We start from the raw sequence: 19,735 nt of genomic DNA on the forward strand, positions 1-19,735 counted from the left end.
TGACTGAGTTCCCTTAAATAAATTAAATCTTGTTGCTTAAATGCCAATTTTACAGGTAGCCTTAGGATTGGATTCAGTCCACAATAAAAACAACCATCATTTCTACCTTTTACTGCATCCCAACAGATGTTAGCAAATTCCCCAACAATTAAAAACCACAAAGCGTTGAAGAAACACATGACACATACCAAATATTTCCACTCGATTGGCAATATTTTAAATCCTACACAGGCATCTGACAGTATTCCATCAATTATTCAGAAGGAGTAAAGACTCACAAAAAGTACTGCACCCCCGGCTATGCAGCAGTAAATCACTGTATAGCACACCATCTGCTGCCTGTCAAAGCCAACGGTTGCTGTGTGCACAGGAGTGTAGTGCAACACTGATTCATAAGTCCAGGGTGATTTCCAGTGCAGGTAAAACAATGCTTTTTCTCTAGATATTTATTATGCCTACGCTTCGTATTAACAAATGATTTCACAATATACACAATATTAGCAGCCTGACCTGAGCTGAAAGCAGTGCAAAAAAAGTGCCAACATTTCTCTGGCTGTAAAAGGGTATTAAAAAAAAATATGTCATCAAATATTTATCGCCCACAAGATGGGATTTAAAGATGATTCTCCCTCTCGTTGCTGGTTCCTTCACCTTCATTAGTGTTGCAATGCTTAACCTCCTCCTGAGACAAAATATCCCATATTCAGACTTCAATAATGCAACGCCTTCATTCTTAGGGCTGAGGGCTGGCTTGCCTGATGTCTGACTAATCGCTGACAAAGCTATGGCTTCACTGGCTATTTTTGGGCACATAAACAGTGGAGTTTACAACAATATTCCACTACTTTGATATAAACCAACACAAACTATCTTGTTACCAACTGAATCTTTCAAAGTGAGCTTGGTTTCTGTGGGTTCTTCTTTAATTAACTTAATGTCTTCATGTAGTAAAAATAGCATCACTTCCATTAGTTAACTGTCATAGTGCAATGACTTGGTTTAGTATTAGCTGAGGCTTTCCAAAAACCCCACATATTCAAAAAGTCTGTTGGAAAATGTCTAAAAGAAAACGCCCTGTTGTGAACTGCATTATGTCCCAAACTGAAATGCAGAGTCAATGCGGTTCTCATTATGTTGTTGATTATCAGTTATTCTGCATGCCAGACTCAATATTCTGTTTTGCCATTCACCCAGTCAAAGAATGACAGTCTAATTATTTGCTGTGTTTACATTTCCTGATGTCTTCATGTAAGACACTGGCTGCATTTCACCCATTCCCTCTCTCTCAGGGAATCCTTTAAAATGTTGATTTAAAGGATTCCCCAAGGCATGTCTGTACATGAAATTACACTGCTTTGAAAAGAATAACACTCTGCTTTGTGTCTGACATAGTTTTTGCCATATAAAAAGCCTGGTTAGACATTCCTATTATGGTGCCCATTTCTCCAGTCTTTGAACAGAAAAATCTATGAATATGCAAATGGATTTAAGAGTTTGTTTGCAAGATACAAGATGACTCATGTACATGTGTGTGTGCGATGAGCTCTCTAAGCTAAACTAGTTAAGTTGTCACAAATCTTACTAACAGGTCGATGCCTCAAGCTTATAAGTGCCAGCGGAAAAACTGCTCCATTTTCAGCATTAAAACATCCAAGTGAAGCAACATTAACTAGAAGAATTAATGTCCAAAGTTTCCAATGATAAACTTTTACTGTTCAAATTTTATATCTAAATTCTGCTACATTGCTCCCTTTTAGTTAAATTAAGTAATAACGTTTTACTTTTTAGTGTCTGAAACCAAGAGGCAAAATTATGTCTCCCACATTAATTCAGCAATTTATTAAGCAGTGGCCTTCGGAACAGCACTATACCTCCAAACAGCAGCACTAAATTATTAACTCCACCACATTTAACACATTGCATCATCTCAAAAAAGTGCCACTGGCAGAGCTTAATGTCAACCAATATTTTCATTAAAAATTGATATCTGTGAATGATTTTGGCTTCAACGAGTTGGAGGAGATCTAATTCCAGCCAGTATGTCCTCAGTGTTTCATGCCTGTCTGATCTGTACTTCCTAATGCCTGTATCTAGACATAAAAACTATGAATTTAAAAGGCTCAGCTAACAGAGACGTGCTTCTTGAAAGGCCAAAACAAACAAAAACTAAACAAAACAACAAGTAGCAGATGCTGTAAAATGCTGCACAATGCAAATGTTTCACAAATCAGCGGTTCAGTTTTGTATCTACTGAGTTTTGTTCTTCAGTTTTGCTCCAACATTGTGTCCTGAGAATCCCACAAGCGGTGGCAGCTTAACCACAAGCTTTATAAAATCTGCACAATACAAACTGCACAGTTTAACTTCGATTGCAGCTTAACTTTCCAATTTGGATTCACTTCTTCAGTTTGTAATATGAAAATGGTGAGACTGCAAAAATGAAAAGAGCGTTTGTAAAGAGATTCTTCAACTTTTCAGCCACATGCTGGGAACTAGATAAGGAGAAAATGTCAATTTCAGTGTATGCATGAATTACTCTGTAATTCACAGTTTCACTTTGCTTTCAGAGTGAGAGCAGCGCAATCAGCTAGTCACCATTAATTTCTCATAGAGCTCAGGCCAGCATGGAGTCAGACAACAGGCTTGACAGCTCAGATAAAGCCAAGCTGAGACGTTAACCACTTTTTGCTAACAACAAACAAATTTCCATAATTTGGTTTCATTTTATATATGTAAGATCAGCCATACAACTTTAAAACGTTCAAGACATGATGCGGTTGCCCCCACTGTGGGAATCGGTTCCTTTTTTTTGATGGGGGCACTTTAATTGATTGTACTTCATTTTTGCTTGCCACTAGAAATTGTACTACCTGTAACGACGATCATGACAGTAAATATTAAGGCAGAAGTATTTAATTTGTCTATTTTTAAAGACAGAGATAAATTCAGAGCATTCTGCAGTAAACATATGCTTAGACAATAAAATGTAAGTGACGAAAACAACTGATGTCAAACAGTTCAAATATGAATATTTCAGCTCATGTATTTAAGTGCTGTATTGTTGTTCGACTATAAGAAACTTGTGTAGTTATACACAATCGAGGTTCTTAAAAAAAGGAACCTTGATTATAATGATTATGTGAATTACAGGCCGATCTCTAAGCTCCCGTTTCTGTCAAAAATCCTTGAGAAGATAGTTCTTTCACAACTCCAGGCGTACCTGGATGAGAACGACATTAATGATAAATTCCAGTCTGCCTTTAAACCACATCATAGCACCGAAACAGCGTTGCTTAGAGACCTTAACGATCTTCTTCTAATTGCTGATACTGGACGCTCTGCGGTCCTAGTTTTATTGGATTTATCCTCGGCCTTCAATATGGTAGATCACAACATCTTATTAGCGAGGCTTGAGCATACTGTAGGCATTAAAGGTGTTACCCTTGACTGGTTTAAATCATACCTCTCCAATAGGTCCTTCTCGGTCAACCTGGGCACCTGCTCTTCCTCCACTGCACCTGTCTGCTGTGGCGTGCCTCAAGGATCTGTGCTGGGCCCTATTCTTTTCTCCCTCTATATGCTCCCTCTAAGCGCAATCTTTGAGAAATACCACACCGCTTTTCACTGCTATGCTGATGATATACAGATCTACTTTGAACTAAATGATGATCTTGCTTTGTCCTTGCACTGCTTTCAAGAGTGCATGCGTGAGGTCAAAGAGTGGCTCTTAGGAAACTCTCTTATCCTAAATGATAAGAAAACTGAAAACGTGGTATTTGGCAGCAACGTTCCTCGTGGCCAACTTCGTGATGCCTTTGGTTCCCTTACCAGTTCCCTCTCTGACACGGTTAGCAATTTGGGCGTGTTGCTGGACAGCTCTTTCAAATTCGATAAACAAGTGTCTGCTGTAGTTAGATCTAGTTTCTACCAACTGCGTCTCATTTCCAAGGCTAGGCAGTATGTTCCACATAAGGACTTGGAAAAGCTCATCCACGCCTTTGTGGCCTCTAGGCTGGATTACTGCAATTCACTTTATTTCGGTCTTCATTCTGCCCTTCTTCATAGACTGCAAACAGTTCAAAATACTGCGGCATGCATTCTGACCGGAACAGGGAGGTTTGCCTCTATTACTGTCCTAGCTGACCTGCATTGGCTACCCATTAAATACCGCATCCAATTTAAAATACTGCTGCTTACGTTTAAAATCACCAACAACACAGCAACGAGCTACCTTATTGAACTCCTTAAATCGTATGTTCCCGCCAGAGCACTAAGATAATCTACTCAGTTACTCTTGCTGCAGCCTAGATCTCGGCTGAAGTCTAGAGGTGACCGTGCGTTTGCCTTGGCTGCACCAGAGTTGTGGAATAACCCTCCTATTGCTATCCGGGCGTCCAATTCTATCCAATCATTTAAATCACGGTTAAAAACCTATTTGTTTAATCTCGCTTTTCCTGCTTGTTAATGCCTGTACCTGACTCTTAGACTTACTCTATTTTCCTTTATACATTTCTTTTAAGGCTTGTGCTTTTACAATGCTTTTACTTGATATGTATTTTATGCTACCCCTGTGTATTAGTGACAATGACCTGTTAGTATATTTGGTACTTTGCTAAGGGCTTATAATACTCATGTTACTTTCTGTCTTTTATGTTAAGCACTTTGGTATACCGCTAGTTTTTAAATGTGCTCTATAAATAAAGATGTATTGTATTGTATACACAATTATTATTATTTAACAGTACCAATGCTAACTAAGGTGAAATAACATGGAGTTCTAAAAATCCAAAGACAAAGCTTAAATTCGAATTGCTCTCTGCTGCATCACAAACTTATCTCTTGGGTAAAAACTAATTCAAAGAGCAAAGTAATGCCCAGACAGTGATCAAAGAGCATGACAAATCAACAGTGAAAATGGAGCTGGGTGAGAGTTATGTCAATAAGAAGGGGGGATGTTTTTGGACCAAACTTTTCAAGAAGCCTTCAAGTGTGATAAATGTGCTGCGGACTGTAGTGTCAGGAGATAGTCCGTCATGAAAGACAGCAACACTGGCCAAATGACGTGGAAAACAGCGGAACACTGCATTTGATCAGGTTTCTTTTCCGAGACGACACTAATCTATCACATTAGGCCGAAATCAGACATAACCCTGATACACTCCAGCTAATCTAAATACGTCATCCATCACTGATAACAGCTACCAATCAGCAAAATGGGAGACGATAACAATAACATCTATTTCTACATCTGCTTGTACATTCCACCTCTGTCCCTGCAGGCACCCAAAGTAACCACCAGTGTGACTTGTTAGAGTTGCCTCTACCCTGGTCTTTGTGTGTTTTCACCATCTTTCTTAAGGCAGAGCAGCTAACCAAAAAAACTGCCCACTATGTCAAGGACATTTTCATAAATCTGAGAGAGAGAGAGAGAGAGAGAGAGAGAGAGAGAGAGAGAGAGAGAGAGCACACCACCCTGCAAAATATCACGCTTTCTTTCACAGTGTTTCAAATGCATTCCAATGAGGGGGCACAAACCAGCCATGTCCTAGATAAACAGTGCCCTGCACGGCATTGAATGCCTCTCAATTGCAGTAGGGTTTACATAACGGCAGACAATGCACAAGGATGCACATCACTTCCAGAACTCAATATGAAAAAAATACAGACTGAAAAGCAGACTCCTTGTTATTAAAAAAAAAAAACAAAAACAAAAAAAACAATGGATGATCTCCAAGATGACTTAGAACACACTGAAAATAGAAGCTGTAGAATAACGTGAAGGTTTTAGTTACTTTTTTAGGGAAGTTATATTGCTCCTGTTTCTAGCTTTCACTGTTTTTAGTTTCTCCAAGAAGTGATGTGATCCTAATCTAATTGATGACATTAAAGATTCATAATAGAAGACACGTGGTTTAGAATTAGTGTATTTACTCAACAAAACGATGGTTCCCTTGTAATGAATAATGCCATACTGAGACTACTGGTTAGAGCTGTGTATAGTCATGTGAGAGTGTCCCTAGTTTAGGCTGAGGCTAAAGAGTCAAGTATTGACAAACCATTGCTTACAGCAGAGAAACACACAAGGGAAACCTGGGGATGGAGATGATGGTAAAAGAATTCTTGAGTGGCCCTGGATGTCTATTTGAAATATCACATTAATAAGGTATAAACAGTCATAACAATTGCTTGGCATTCAATAATTCAATAAAGGAAGAGAATGGAGTAACAAAATGTTTATATTTTTGCAGTTAATCTCATTAAAAAACAATCCAAAAAAAATCAAACACATTAGTCCATGGTAACCCCCAGCATTCAGCATACAGCATGGCACGAGATCATAGCAGTTGCATCTTGATGTTTCTCCCCATTTTGTTTACCTGTTTTTCCTCCTGAGTTGTCAGATATTATACAACCACTTGCACGCACGCAGCCTCTTGGCGATTAACACAGCTAAGATTCACAAAGCATTCTTGTTTAATGAAAAAAGACACACAGTTTGTAAGACGACGTACAGTGTGGATCTCTGTGTCTTGAGGCTTTTTGAGCAGTGATTCAGGAAGACTCTCCAGATAAGAATAGAGACGGCGAAAACTATGTATTCACAGATAAATATAGCTCTCCACATAACAATATCGTGAGAGGGTTTAGAGAACTGGACAAAGCATGAGAGCAATAATTTTGATCAATATAGTCCAATGAATGTCTTGTCCCTCGTGCAAAATAGATTTTGCAGCCCTCCATCATGATCTCGGAGGCACCATCCAATTTGCTGTCAAGTCAATAATCTCTTTGGGAGAGATCGAATCTGCAAGATTCCCTCAACTTGGCAGTAAGACACAGCCAAAACACACAAGTACTGTTCACTTCACTCTTTGTAGAGGGAAGTTAGATTAAAGGCAATTGTTTCTGCTTGTTTCTAACACCTCTCTGAAATGCAGCTTCACTGAAAACACATTAGCTGAATACAAATGAACACCAGGAATCTTTTATTCTGGGAACAACAGCAACACAATGACCTGAGTGGTGAATGAGTGAAAAGGATGAATCAACACCCAGTGGAGCACCTTCAGCTTTATAAAGCACCATAAGTGACCTGCCACTCACACAACTTTACTGGTGCACTGAAGTTACAAAACACAATGGTAATGTACTTGAAGTCAAACCCAGGCATTATTTGCTAGTATAGCTAATGTTATATACAGTGCTGTGCAAAACTCTCATATATCTTGCTTCCAAGAAGCCAAGTGATCTTAAAGCACAGTTTTCCTTTGCTTGTTCACTCATTTTCAGTCCTGTATTTGTACCTGATCATGTTCAGAGAATTTTAAGACAATTGACACTGACCAACGAATCACTCAAGGATAAAAAAAAATGTACCTAACTCATGAGAAGAAGCAGTGTTTTGTGTACACATAAAATGCCTGCATGTTTGTATGCACCTTCGTTACTAGCAGCCTGTTGCAAAGCAAAGTTATTATCTGATTACGCAAACGTAATCAGAAATGTTCTCAATGGAAGGGTGGCTGTGAAGATGCCATTCTTAAGAAAGCGAAATAGGGGGGAGAGAGATGGAAGTATGCCAAACAACACAGGGACTGGTCTTAATATCAGTCATAACATGTCTTATGGAGTGATGAATCTAAATGTAAAATGTTTAAATCATCATCAATGTACAGAGGAGATCGGGAAAGAGGGATAACGATGAGTGTCTACAGCTATCTGTGAAACACGGTGGAGGCTCTGTCATGGTTTGGGGCTCAAAAATTGATCAAACAATAATTGCAGAAAAGTACATTCACATTTTGATCCACTTATCATTACATCTGGAAAAGTGTTGGCATGGTAACGGCTTCATTTTTCAGCATGGCATTGATCCCAAACACACCGCTGCTAATACAGTAAAAGCCTGCCTGCATAGAAGGTACAGTCATGGACTGACCTTCCCAGAATCTGGACCTCAATATTACTGAAGGTGTGTGGGATCAACGTGTGTGGGTATTGATTATATTTTCATAGTACAATACATTCTGTATTGTTTTCTTTTGATACACAGTGATCATCTATAAATTATATAATGGCAAATGTATGCTGTACAGAAATTAAAATGCATATATTCATGTAAAATACGCATGATAACATGACGAGTAAAACATGTTCTTGCTTTCATTTTTTAAGCGTATTATTCTTTCTTATCGCCTACTCTAACCAATAGGTATGCGTAGCAATACGCACATGGATTTTTGATTCTGTATTCTGTGTCCTTCGCCTGCATACTGGCCTCAAAGAGAAAGAAGCAGCTCTCATGCTGAGCACCTACTCACGCAGCTAAAATATTCTCTTTCCTTCTTTCTCTCTCTGACTGATTATATTTCAGTATTCCTCTAATGAAAAACACAAATTCTTGTACACCTGATTTGTAAACAAACAGATCACACAACCTTGCAGGTTACATGGAACAACAAAATTCTAAAACTCTTCACAGCAGCCTGCGGTCTAAATTCATTTCAAGACATTTCAGACTCGGTAGAATTTCAAAGCTTGGGATTATTTTAAAGAGGAACAAAAAAATCTTTTTTTAAGGTTTTCTGTTGATGTTTGCACCGCTCCGAGCATTCTGCATGTCAGATGGGCAGATCTTCACTTGGCAACACTGAGAAATGGCAACTCGGCTCTCCCACTGCAAAACCCCGTGGGAATGGAGGGGGAAGGAAAACAGAAAATGTCTCTTCATTTCTAAGATTTCAGGGGCCAGAAAAATATATTTAATGAGGCTTTGTGTTGTTTCTCTGAGGAGCAAAAAAAAAAGAGAGAAAAACTTCAGATTGTGCTGCCAAATGCCTTTTGGAGTAGACTCAAATGAAAAAATATAGATGAAAATACACACAAAGCCCTTAAAACTGTATTTTAAACACACAAAGACCCTGGGGGTGTGTTACCATAAAGACAACTGTTGACAGACATTTATAATGTCCACTGTCATTATTTGGGCAGATCAAATCATGGCTCCAAAGCAAAACTGTTATTGCAGTGATGTGAATAGTCTTGTACCTTTCTCTGGTTTCTCTATTCAAAGCTCAATTGAATTAATTTCAATTCAAAGGCTGCACTTGCACCACATATTGTCAGGGTTGTAATTTTAGTGTTATTTTCTGACTCTAGAATGAAACTGTTGTTAGTACCAGCTTCCTAAATGTATATAGAGAGGCCTGAAGCCCAGGGGATGCATTTCAAATGCCTCTGTGCAATCCCTTAACCCTCTTGACAAGGACCGATCTCCAGAGCAGCTTTTAGCAGGCGCACTTCAAAAAAGAGTGTCACTATTATGAGCAGAAAATCAAAAAGGATATAAAATACAACATAAAAGGATATAAAATACAACATATGGGCAATACAGAGGACACTTTCATATTTATTTCACAAGACTGTAAAGATTTACTTTAAAGCAGTGAGGCCATAACGGCTGGGAAATCTTCAGCAGAATAGTTGCCAAGAACTCAGAATATCTGCAGTGATGTTGAGGTTTGGGTGCAAGCAGAGTGTGATATAGATCTGGTCAATAAACAGCCTCCTGAATAGAGTGAATCTAAACAGGTTCCTAAACTCTGACAGCACCCAAGACTAACGTATTTATACATGTCAAAGCCTGAGGTTATTCAATCTGGGAATCCATTGAGCAGTGTGCTTACTTAGCCCTTGGGGCCAACAGTCAGCTTTTTATGGTTTCTGGTATAACCTACAGATATCCAGGCCATGACTCCTGTGTTCATCTGCTGGTTGCACACATAAAAGAAAACAAAAGGATACAAAAGGCAAAGTATTTTAGCAAATACAATCCCTCTTTCGTACCCCCCAAAGAGTAGTAGTAGTTGGCTGATTTATATTCATGCAACTACAAGAGAACAACATTATAAACCAGAAGATTTCTGCCATAAAAAATATTTCCCTTCCTACAGATTCTACAGTCATATGCACAATATGTTCACAGACTTTAGAATGCATTAAATGTATGCCTCCACAGACATTCATTCAGTCTATAAGTACCTAGCAAACCTTCATATTGCATGTACATTAATGTAAATGAAGGTCCCGTGTCTATGTGAAGTGATTAAATGGTTGAACAGGCAGATGATTCTAATGCAGGGAAGCTGTGTTTAAAAATAAAACTACGGAGAGAAGAATAGAGGATGTCTCTGAATACAATGAGGCTAAAAACAGCAGGTTTTCTGAAAAAATGTCAACACAATCTCACCATGTTAAAAAGAAAAAAGCCCACAACACAGAATCTGTAAAGATGATGACTTAATATGGAAATTAAAGCAACTCCTCCTCCTTCCTCAGTGTCCCATTCAAACAGAGAAGATAAGAGCTACACCAGATGTGTCATATAGGAAGGTGTTTTTCTACAAATTGGATGATTAACAGAGCAGTGCAGCCAGCATTGAGACATTTGGCTGTGGGACGCAGCTCAGTGAAGAATGATTGGCTTTGAGGGCCAGGGGAGCAGATGAGACAGGGACATGGAGCTGGACTAAAAGACTGAGTGTGCCCACTTGGTTTTCCATCAGGATATCACTTCCATACTGGTCTGTCTGTGCCTCTTAAAGAGTGACTCCACCTATACAAAAGGGGCTATTTCTGTATCGGCAGTGTTACGCCGACTTGCTCTTCATGGGACGTTATCTCTGCCTTTAGCTCCACCCTCTTAACATTAATTATGCAGCTCAATGCAGCACTCCAAATCCCTACTGCAGCTCACCCACACTACAATACTCCACTGCTTTCTCCCACTCTCTGTCTCTGTCACAACCAACCCACAAATGAGTGTTTCTCTCTTTTTCTCTTCAAGACTACGTTCTCAACGCTCCCTAGTCAAAGACAACATTTTCCTTCTGCGAATATAGACACTTTAGACAGGACAGAAACAGTTTTCTCTTCCCTTTGTCCGACTTCATATTAAAAGCTGAAATGATTAAATGTGTGAAACATAAGTAGGTTGAACAATCGATTTCTAAACCACTGTTTTGATTTTTTGTACCAGATGGCCTCATGAAAGAAATGTTTCAATCCAGAAAGAGAGTAAGCATCTGATGTTAATGGGTACATTTATAATGATTGCGAGTTGTATTACTATCTTTAGTTGCAGTGTGACTCACAAGAAGCTCATATTTATATTGTGTCATTTCCAAAGCCTAGTGCTGATTTTTCAGTGCAAATCAGAAGCAAACAGTCTGATGTGGCGAGGAAACACACTTAACAGCTCAAACACCTGTCTGGCAAGGTGTAATTGACTCAACCACTCCTGAGCACAATCACGTTGTGTCACAGGAAGCAGAAAGAGTCCACACTACGCAATCTCAATCAGCCACATCAGCAAAGTAGATGGAAACCAGAAAGCGTAGAATGGGGGAAGCTCTCACACTCCAGCCAACCACCCCCCAGGCAGGCAGTGGGATGGAAACGTTGCAACTGTTTATGGAAGCAGAAACAAGCTTCTCTTTCGTTTCCTAGAGCTTTTCACATGATTAAGATTCATTTTACATTTGCATGCATGTGTTTGCATGTGTGCACGTGCATGTGTTTGAGAGTGACAGTGAGAGAGTATTACATGCCTGGCCAAAAGCTGAATAATTAATCCTACAGAACTGAAGTGTGAGGCTACAGTTTAAGTTATTTATGCATAATGTACTCTGCCTGACATTAAACTGACTAAGGAGTGTTTTGTTTTGGGTTTTTGTTTTTGAGCCCACATCAAGTGAAGGTCTTGGAAGTTGTTTGTGGGACTGTTACTTCATATCTGCCACACATGCCTTCATCGAACAAATATGAAGCCAAAGGTATGCAAACTCCAGATATTTAAAGTTTTATCTGGCTTGCTTCCCTATACTTGCATTTAAATAAATTGCTCTCCTCTGTTTGCAAAGATGCTAGCTCTTGAACAAAAACAAACAGTGAGGCAGATGTTCCTAATGAGGAAAACATGGCCAGAGAAGGTGGGATCATTTAGTCAGTACCCAGCAAAGCGAATGTGCTATATGCTTACATAATCCAGGGACTGACTGTGAATTGACTACTCCCTCTGTCTAAAAGGCAATGCGCTAGCAGGAGCAGGTTGGCTGTTTTGTCACGTTCACCATGTTTCCATCGCTTTTTAAAAATCCGTGCATCACCAGACGTCAAGAATGAACACCGAAGAGTGAACAGCATTTTCTCAGGTTGCCGTTCTCCAGCAGGCAGCCCTCTATGCTGTGCCGCTCTGCTGCTGCTGCAGGGGTCTTTTCAGTGCATGGAACCGGATGGTGAACAGAGAACACAGCGGGGGCTGGGCACTGCAATGTACTGCAGTGCTCGTAGCTCTGCTATGCACACCCACTCTCTTCCATTCTTGCTCTGCCTCTGACAATCTCTCAATCTCTTACTCTATCTCTCTACCCCTCTCTGGCCAATGGTTGTATCATTTGTCTTCCCTCATCTCTTCTCTTCAGATTCGTTATGTGCTTTTCCTGCCTGCTTCTCTCAACACTCTTATGGTTGACTGCAATCGATATTTCCCTTGCTGTCTCTTATATTGTTCTTTTAAACTACCCTACCCTCTGTTTCTCACATGCACATAGACATGCACATCTATAAGACTAATACATATATACATCAAATAACCTTTACCTGGAGAGTTATCTTAGCCTACTTCTAACCCCATTATTCCAGACTTCCATTTTTTCTCCAAATGGAGTAGAATATCTATAATTCACATCTCTATATTAGCAGTACAAGTACACATACACGCAATGTCATTGGCACCACTTGCTGTGTTTATCAAGGTGTCATTATAGCATCCCCAAGAGAGACTGCTCGGCTAAAACATCTGCAGCATCCTCTATTTGCATTGGGACAATCTAAACAAAATAGCCTGGTGAGTTTTTACAGCACCTCTTCTTATCCTGAGATGGGCAGTTTTGAGATTGTTGCTAAATGTACAGTGACAGCCGTTGTTGCTCCGCTATGTTGCCTCCACCATCATTTACAGGGGCACACTAAACGCCCATGCCGCACAGCATGGGACAGAGGATGTCACGCTTGGAGGATGAGCAATGACAAGCCCAGCAGCTGGTCCCTTCCCCCAGAAACTTCACAACTGTTAGAAACAGTTACGCTAATGACTTACATGCAGTGTTTACAAAGTTATCGAGATAAACCTTGCAGGCAATTTGATTATGAAACAAGAAACCTCTTTCAAAGCGCTTACACAAATAAATACAAGAATATGACCGCAAATGTTTTTGGTGTGACTCATTCCATCTACATTCCCTCTAACAGCAAAAGCTTAACCCTCCTCCATCTCCCACACTCTGCATTTATCTTCAAGATGCTGTCTACTTCTTGGAATGGTGAGGGGGTTCATATCTATTTCCCATTAAAGAGCAGAGGTTTCTGATCATCACTTCCTGAATGAGTTTTACAGTCTGGCAGCAGCATCCTGCAGAGACACTTTTGTGGTCGCTTCATAAAACAAAGCTCTGTGTCACAGCAGGTGTCAGAGCCGTATGAGGAAAAGTCATTGCATGTAATTTTCATTTTTTTTTGCAAGCAATTTGTAGAAAACAATTAATTGCTAGCCACTGTTAACTGGAACGATGTGTTGTTTCTCTTTTAATAACATTGTCATTTGGATTTTTGGGTGATCACTCAATAAGTCCATGTAAAACCCATTTGTCAAGCTTGAAATATCTTGCTGCTGCAGTCGGATTGATGGAAGGAAAGCTGAACAAAATCTCAGTGCTGACACTCCCACCTAGAGCATACAGCAATAATACAGGTAGACAAGGCCGGCCAAAACATTTTTTTTTTCCTTTTTGTGTGTGTATTTTCTTTTCAAAATGAAACTGTGAAGAAGCCACTTTTCAGTTCCTTCACAAAAACACAGCTCTTCTTAAGGTAAACTGTGTTCTAGAAGAAGAGAGGTGTATGAATAATGAAGAAGCAAAGCCACGCAGCCATTGCAAACGTCATATAACAATTTAGAAAATTTAACCAGGCAGGGTATTACATCAGCTAACCACACATAATTAGGAATGCCCATTAGCCTTCACTAAACATTGGTTTGCTTCAAACTTTATAAAGGAAGCTCTTGCAAAAGGTCCCTGCTATGTGCACTGTCCATGGTGCTGAAACAGATTACATTTTCTTCCCAACCCTCTTTGTACCCCTGTATATAAGAAAGTCTTGAAAACTTGAAACACAAATCTACATTATGATCGGGTTTAGATGTATGTCTCGTGCTTATAGCTACTATCAGAGTACAAGGTACGAGCTTCACTTTTAACTAATGTGAAAACACAAAAAAATGCTCATCCAGTATTTTCAGCATCCTCACACACAACACGTTAAGTCCATCTATTATTTTTCCCTGCTCTGCAGCAAGCAGTGTTCACAGACATTTTCAGCAGAGAAAACACATAGTGCCCACTGCTGGACAACATCACATCTTCATTCAGAAATGATCAAGGTCAGATATACAGAACAGAAAGGAGGATATACTAAATTACTGCAATTTCTCTTAAATAAAAGAATGAAATCATTAATATAAAAACATATAATTATGAATAACCCTTTTAACTGTACGTCAACTTACTATCCTCTGTTGTTTGAGCTAATTTTTAACAATAATAATAATTCATAATATTATCTCTATCTTTTTGTGTTTCTTTAGTACACTTTAGTCAGTTCAGCCAATCAGAGAGCCTACTTTTGCTGCAGGCTTAGACTGGAGGAAGTCCCAGAGCGCCGGATAAACCAAACAAAAACTAATCGCCGGTCTCAAACACTATCAGAGCCAATTCAAACTGTTATCTAAGCAACCCCACTGACACTCAGGGTACACAACGAGAGCGTGCAGGATAAAATTATAATGGGCTGACGTAGTCTTTTTACCACACTAAGCTTATCATAGTGTACCTATTCACAATATAAGTAGCAAAACTTCACTTATCCCAAACCGGGATAGGTGAAAACGAGGTAAAACTGTGAGAGCAAATTTGGGAAGCTGGCAGCTGGTTTGGGTTGCTTCATCCTGGCACTGTCTGGATGCTGAGGCAGCTCTGCACAGGGATGTAATGGGATACTGCAGCACTAGAGAACCGTGTGCACAGAAACTTGCCTAGGAGCATCAGGGAGTCCCACACTAACCTCCCCCTCCCTCTTTCTCTCTCCTTCTCCGTTTTCATCAAATATTATGCAAAAAAGAAATGGAAACAAACAGAGATCCATGTATGCATTTAAAAGGGAACTGTGTGTGAAGAACTAAAACAAGGAAAAGAATAAGTACACTCACTAACAGTGAACACAGAACACAACTTCAGAAGTGAAATAATCAGGCATGCTTGCAGAAGGAGAATGCAGCTGCTTACCTTTTGTGCAGGTTGCTCTCTCCTGGACACGGAGTTCTTCCCCCTTCTCTGCAGATTCCCAGACACTTTGAGATAGAGAGAGAAATAATCAATCTCTTCTTACTTTCTCTTATTTCCAATTTCAGAATGAATAAGTCAGGAGTCTAACATAGCAGTGTAGACACACCTTTACTCTGTAAACTCTGACACACACACACACAGACTCCCATTCAAATGCACCCCAAGACTGGAGTACCCAAATTGATAAAGATCTGCTCAGGGGAGGGATAAAAACTACACACACTCACACACTGCAGTTTTTTTTTTCTTTCTCTTGCTCAGCCGCTCTGCTGCTTTTTTTCCTGCTGTCTTTGCCTGCACTGCTTCCTGATTGGCTAAGCTGCTCTTCAATAACATAAGCTCTCCTCTTTAATTGGAAGGGAGCCAGTTATGTGGTGCACCAGAAGCCCTCCCGCCCAGCTCATCTCTCTTTTTTTTCTTTCCTTTTTTTCCCTAAGTGCCTGTGGAAAAGAATGCTGAGCTCTGCAATTTCATACGCATTGAGCCAAGAAAAAAAGGGACGAGGATGGGGAGAGTTTATCAGTGTTTGTGCGTGTGTGTGGGGGGGAATGGGAATGAGGGAGAGCAGCGGAGGCGAGCCAGTGTACTGCAGTGGGACAAGCAGACGTTGCATGGGAACAAAGAGACAAGGGGGCTATAAGGTGGGGTGAGAACAGATTTCGCTGCACCGTCCAACACCGGCAGCACGTTGACTGTGACAGCAGGTCAGATGAAGGGAGATTTCCCTGTGCTCACTGCAGCACAGCTAGGTGGCTCTGCTGCAGTGTGGAGTCTAATTCCCAGGCAGGAAGGGGGATGGGAAGGGAGGAGGAGGAAGAGAGAGGAGGCTGGTTGCAGTGATACCAAAGTCTCCCAGCCAGCCTGGATATATGGGAGGAAATGGGCAGCCATCCGTAGTGTGCACAGCGGTTAATGCCTTTTCTTCATGAATTATTGAAAGTGCCCCAAAGGAGAATGGGAGGCTAGCAGGCAGCACACTGTTCAAGCAGTCTCGCCACTACTGACGTTCGCGTTAATTACCAGCACCTGAAGTGAATATCATCGCACAGTTAGATGAAGCCCCCTTTAGAGATTGCAATAAAATATCTTGAATGGAAAATGTATGTCATTACCTCTCCCCTTTCCACTTGAATTTCATCATGCGTTAAAAGGCTTTCCCATACTGGAGAAAATGGATGTGCAGGATTGACTTTGTGGTGTCAAATTCCCTGCTCTCTTTCACTCACATCTGGTCCATTGTTCCTCGGCTGCATTAAAGCACAATACCCCAGCAAATCAATAAAGAAGCATACAATACCTTGAGCATTTGCAGTGGCCATGATGAGCACTCCAGAAGTTATATGATGACCACAGAGAAAGGCACTGTTTGCTCAACCAACAATGTAAATGCTTAATGAAAGAAAGGGGGAGATAAAGAGATAACTGACGCTTTATACTCAATCCCGTGGTATAAAACACACCATATGAGATATTAAACTGAGTTCATTCGGGTTCATCTTAATTTAGTGATGAACACAGATTAAAATATTTTGGAAGTAGTCCCAACAGTCATTACAAAAAGGTTCTATAATAATACCACTACTAGTTGGATATGAGCTTATGTGGGTTCTTTTATAAAAAGAAAGCTTTATTTTATTTAACAGAGAAAATAACATGTTTCCAACTTGACATGTTTCCAAAAAAATCCCCTTGGCTTGATATACATCAGTATTTCAATAATCAACATTTCCATGAATCATCTGCGTCTGTTTTCCTTCATCACTGTGGTCTCTTCTTTCCGAGGAAGACTGTAAACTGTGATGGAGATGTCTGTGTGTTTGAAGACCTGATCCAGTATCTCTGACACGCTTGTCCACTTGAGTCGATCCAGGCCACAGCCGATACTGTCAGAGAAATAGATCAAGAATTTAACCACCACAGCAACTTAATAAATGCCACAATTAGTGGATTTTAAGATAAATTTGTTTATTGTTATTTCTCTCAATTAAGGGTCACAAAAGAGAAAAGAAATTATACAAACCGAGGCATCGATATTCTTGATACTTGGTTCTTCAGGCAATGTGACCTCATGTCCTCCAGGCTCTGTCTCAGGCTGTCATAGGTGGGTTTCTGGCTTGCCTTTTTCTTTGTGATCTACAATAAAGTAATAGAAAAACAACATTTCATTGCACTAACCACAACAGCTTTTGAATAAAATCTCTCGATTTGTCTAAAAGTGTACATCTAGTGAATTTTAATCAACATGTGTACCAGATAGTAGACAAAGCGTCCATCACTTTTCAGTACGGCACACTGTCCTGTCACTTTTTCTGTTTGGATTATAAAGAATAGAAAGACAAAAAGAAATATAATATCCACATTAGAACAAAGCTTGATAAAAAAAATGATTCATAAATCCCTAGACACTAACACACTGGAGGACACACACACACAAAGAGTTAGAAAGTAGAGTTGTTTATCAAAAAGTTTACTAGCCTGAGAACCAAACAAATCCAAAAGCAAAAACTCATGTGTATTTGCTGTGGCACAAAGTGTCTGGGCACTATCCTGTTCAAACACATCCTCCCTCTAATCTGCCAAGGCATTTGATGTAATACTAGGCCTTGTTTGACACAAACATTTTAGAGAAAAACTGTTGAGGGAACTCTTGGCCTTTTGAATCTGACGTGCCATTTTTAACAATTAATATGGAAAAACAAAAACAAAAGAGCAACACGTGTTCGTTTCAAGTCAGTGTTACACCATCACAGCTCATCCGTGATTGTATGACTGTACTGCTATCTTTCTATTCAGAGACACTGTTTGAATCTTTTGTTAATATCCTTTTACAACCAAAAATAAAGCTTCCAGACTGAAGCGTCCACATGATCTGTCAGTGCCTTGCAAAGCATTCGAGTATCTTCGTGTTGTTTAGAGAGACCCTGCACCAAGTTGGCTGCTATTCATGCGAATAAAGTTGAGGTCTAAGCTTCTTTATGCAAAATTAGAGGCATCAGGTCCAACGTCGCCTCTGAAAACTCCTCAAAACTTTCACACGTTAAGGCAAAATTATTCAACCTATTCCTCACTTCAAATGTTCTCAGAAACAAAGTTCAGCAAGTTATTTTTGAAACATAAGAGAACGTTTCAAAACGAGTCAGCATGTTAGTCCAGTTTGTAACTTGTGAGGAGACAGTTTATCAAAAGAATTCATCCAGTCAAGTGCAGATGGGTGTTTGCTCAGTTTTAGGAGGTTACACAAGCACCTGTCAGTCATCCATTATGACGCTGGTAAGTGGCAAGCCCAGCAGGATACAAATACAAAGTCACATTTACACATTTGTCATACGATACTACCCTGACTTTCTATAAGAGTGAATGTGTGTGGAAGAATATAGGTTAATGTGTACACAGAGTCAGACAAAATTGATACAATGTGATACTCTCAGACAGTGTAGATAAAACTCCTAACCGAGCCTGTTACAAAAGGAAAGCGAGTGAGGAGGAGGTTAAAGGCTTTTAACCTTTTGAAAAAAAAAACTGTCTCCATGCTGGTAAAATGATCACAAGACATCTTCATCCCTGATGAATCTTTAATAAAAGCGTTGACTCACTTTGCTCTTTTAACTCAGTCACCCCTTGAAACCTCTTTCTGAATTCCACAGCTATGCCTGCCCCCATACGGATGTCCTCACTGATGCAGTGGGCCAGAGCTTCACGCGTAGGGCAGGAGAACAGGTCCCCGGTGACATAACTCAGCCTCCACTCAGGCTAACCAGGAGGGGGCAGCATTAGACAATGTCGTGAAGCATAACGACGGAATAACAAATACAGTAAACACTGGTGTCTTGACGGAGAAACCCCAGAAACTGAAGTTTACCTTAGTTGTGTGGGTGCTGGCCGACATATGAGGTTCGGACGACATTGGCAAGCGAGGGTAAAGCACTTGCAGGGCGACTTGATTTGCTGTTAAGTATCTTGAACACACACTACAAACACACGGAAGTATCGACATTCAATTTCTGCTGGAAGACATGTTTGCTAGTTTGCACAGTACGCTGTACGCTAGTACAGTCGCTTGTATGATTTACAAACTGCTACCTGCAGAAAGCTGTTTAACTTAAGTATATAACACCGTTCTCGGAAGGTTAGTTGGTTTGGAGCAGTATGAAAAGCTGCTACGTAACATATCGTCTCGCGAGAAATAGCGAGACTTTGTGAACGATCACGCCTTCGAAATGTGAAGGTTTGTCAGATAAATATGCAAAACGAATAATTTAACTTTTTCATTAGAA

General features: G+C 40.0%; 2 protein-coding genes across 3 annotated transcripts in view; both read right to left on the minus strand.

The window, feature by feature from the left end:
- Positions 1 to 15,611, minus strand: part of LOC146364647 (synaptotagmin-2-like) — a 69,367-nt gene extending 53,756 nt beyond the window's left edge. Inside the window, exons 1-2 of the mRNA XM_084917264.1 lie at positions 15,568 to 15,611; positions 15,402 to 15,466 (exon numbers count right to left, since the gene is read on the minus strand). The gene's annotated coding sequence lies outside the window, so the exon portion shown is untranslated. The remainder of the gene's footprint in view (positions 1 to 15,401; positions 15,467 to 15,567) is intronic.
- oard1 (O-acyl-ADP-ribose deacylase 1) overlaps positions 1 to 19,651 on the minus strand; it is a 39,434-nt gene extending 19,783 nt beyond the window's left edge. The window contains exons 1-7 of one of the 2 annotated variants that reach the window (XM_084917275.1): positions 19,542 to 19,634; positions 19,321 to 19,429; positions 19,055 to 19,211; positions 17,712 to 17,770; positions 17,482 to 17,594; positions 16,759 to 17,344; positions 15,402 to 15,466 (exon numbers count right to left, since the gene is read on the minus strand). In XM_084917275.1, the coding sequence (XP_084773401.1) occupies positions 17,197 to 17,344; positions 17,482 to 17,594; positions 17,712 to 17,770; positions 19,055 to 19,211; positions 19,321 to 19,365 (522 nt within the window). In that variant the 5' untranslated portion in view covers positions 19,366 to 19,429; positions 19,542 to 19,634 and the 3' untranslated portion in view covers positions 15,402 to 15,466; positions 16,759 to 17,196. Of the gene's footprint in view, positions 1 to 15,401; positions 15,467 to 16,758; positions 17,345 to 17,481; positions 17,595 to 17,711; positions 17,771 to 19,054; positions 19,212 to 19,320 lie in introns of both variants that reach the window. The other variant, XM_084917274.1, reaches the window with a different exon arrangement.
- Between the last annotated feature and the right edge of the window lie 84 nt (positions 19,652 to 19,735).

Source organism: Perissodus microlepis, chromosome 20, assembly GCF_051167445.1.
Source record: "Perissodus microlepis isolate ML-2025 ecotype Zambia chromosome 20, ASM5116744v1, whole genome shotgun sequence".
NCBI classification, from domain to species: Eukaryota; Metazoa; Chordata; class Actinopteri; order Cichliformes; family Cichlidae; genus Perissodus; species Perissodus microlepis.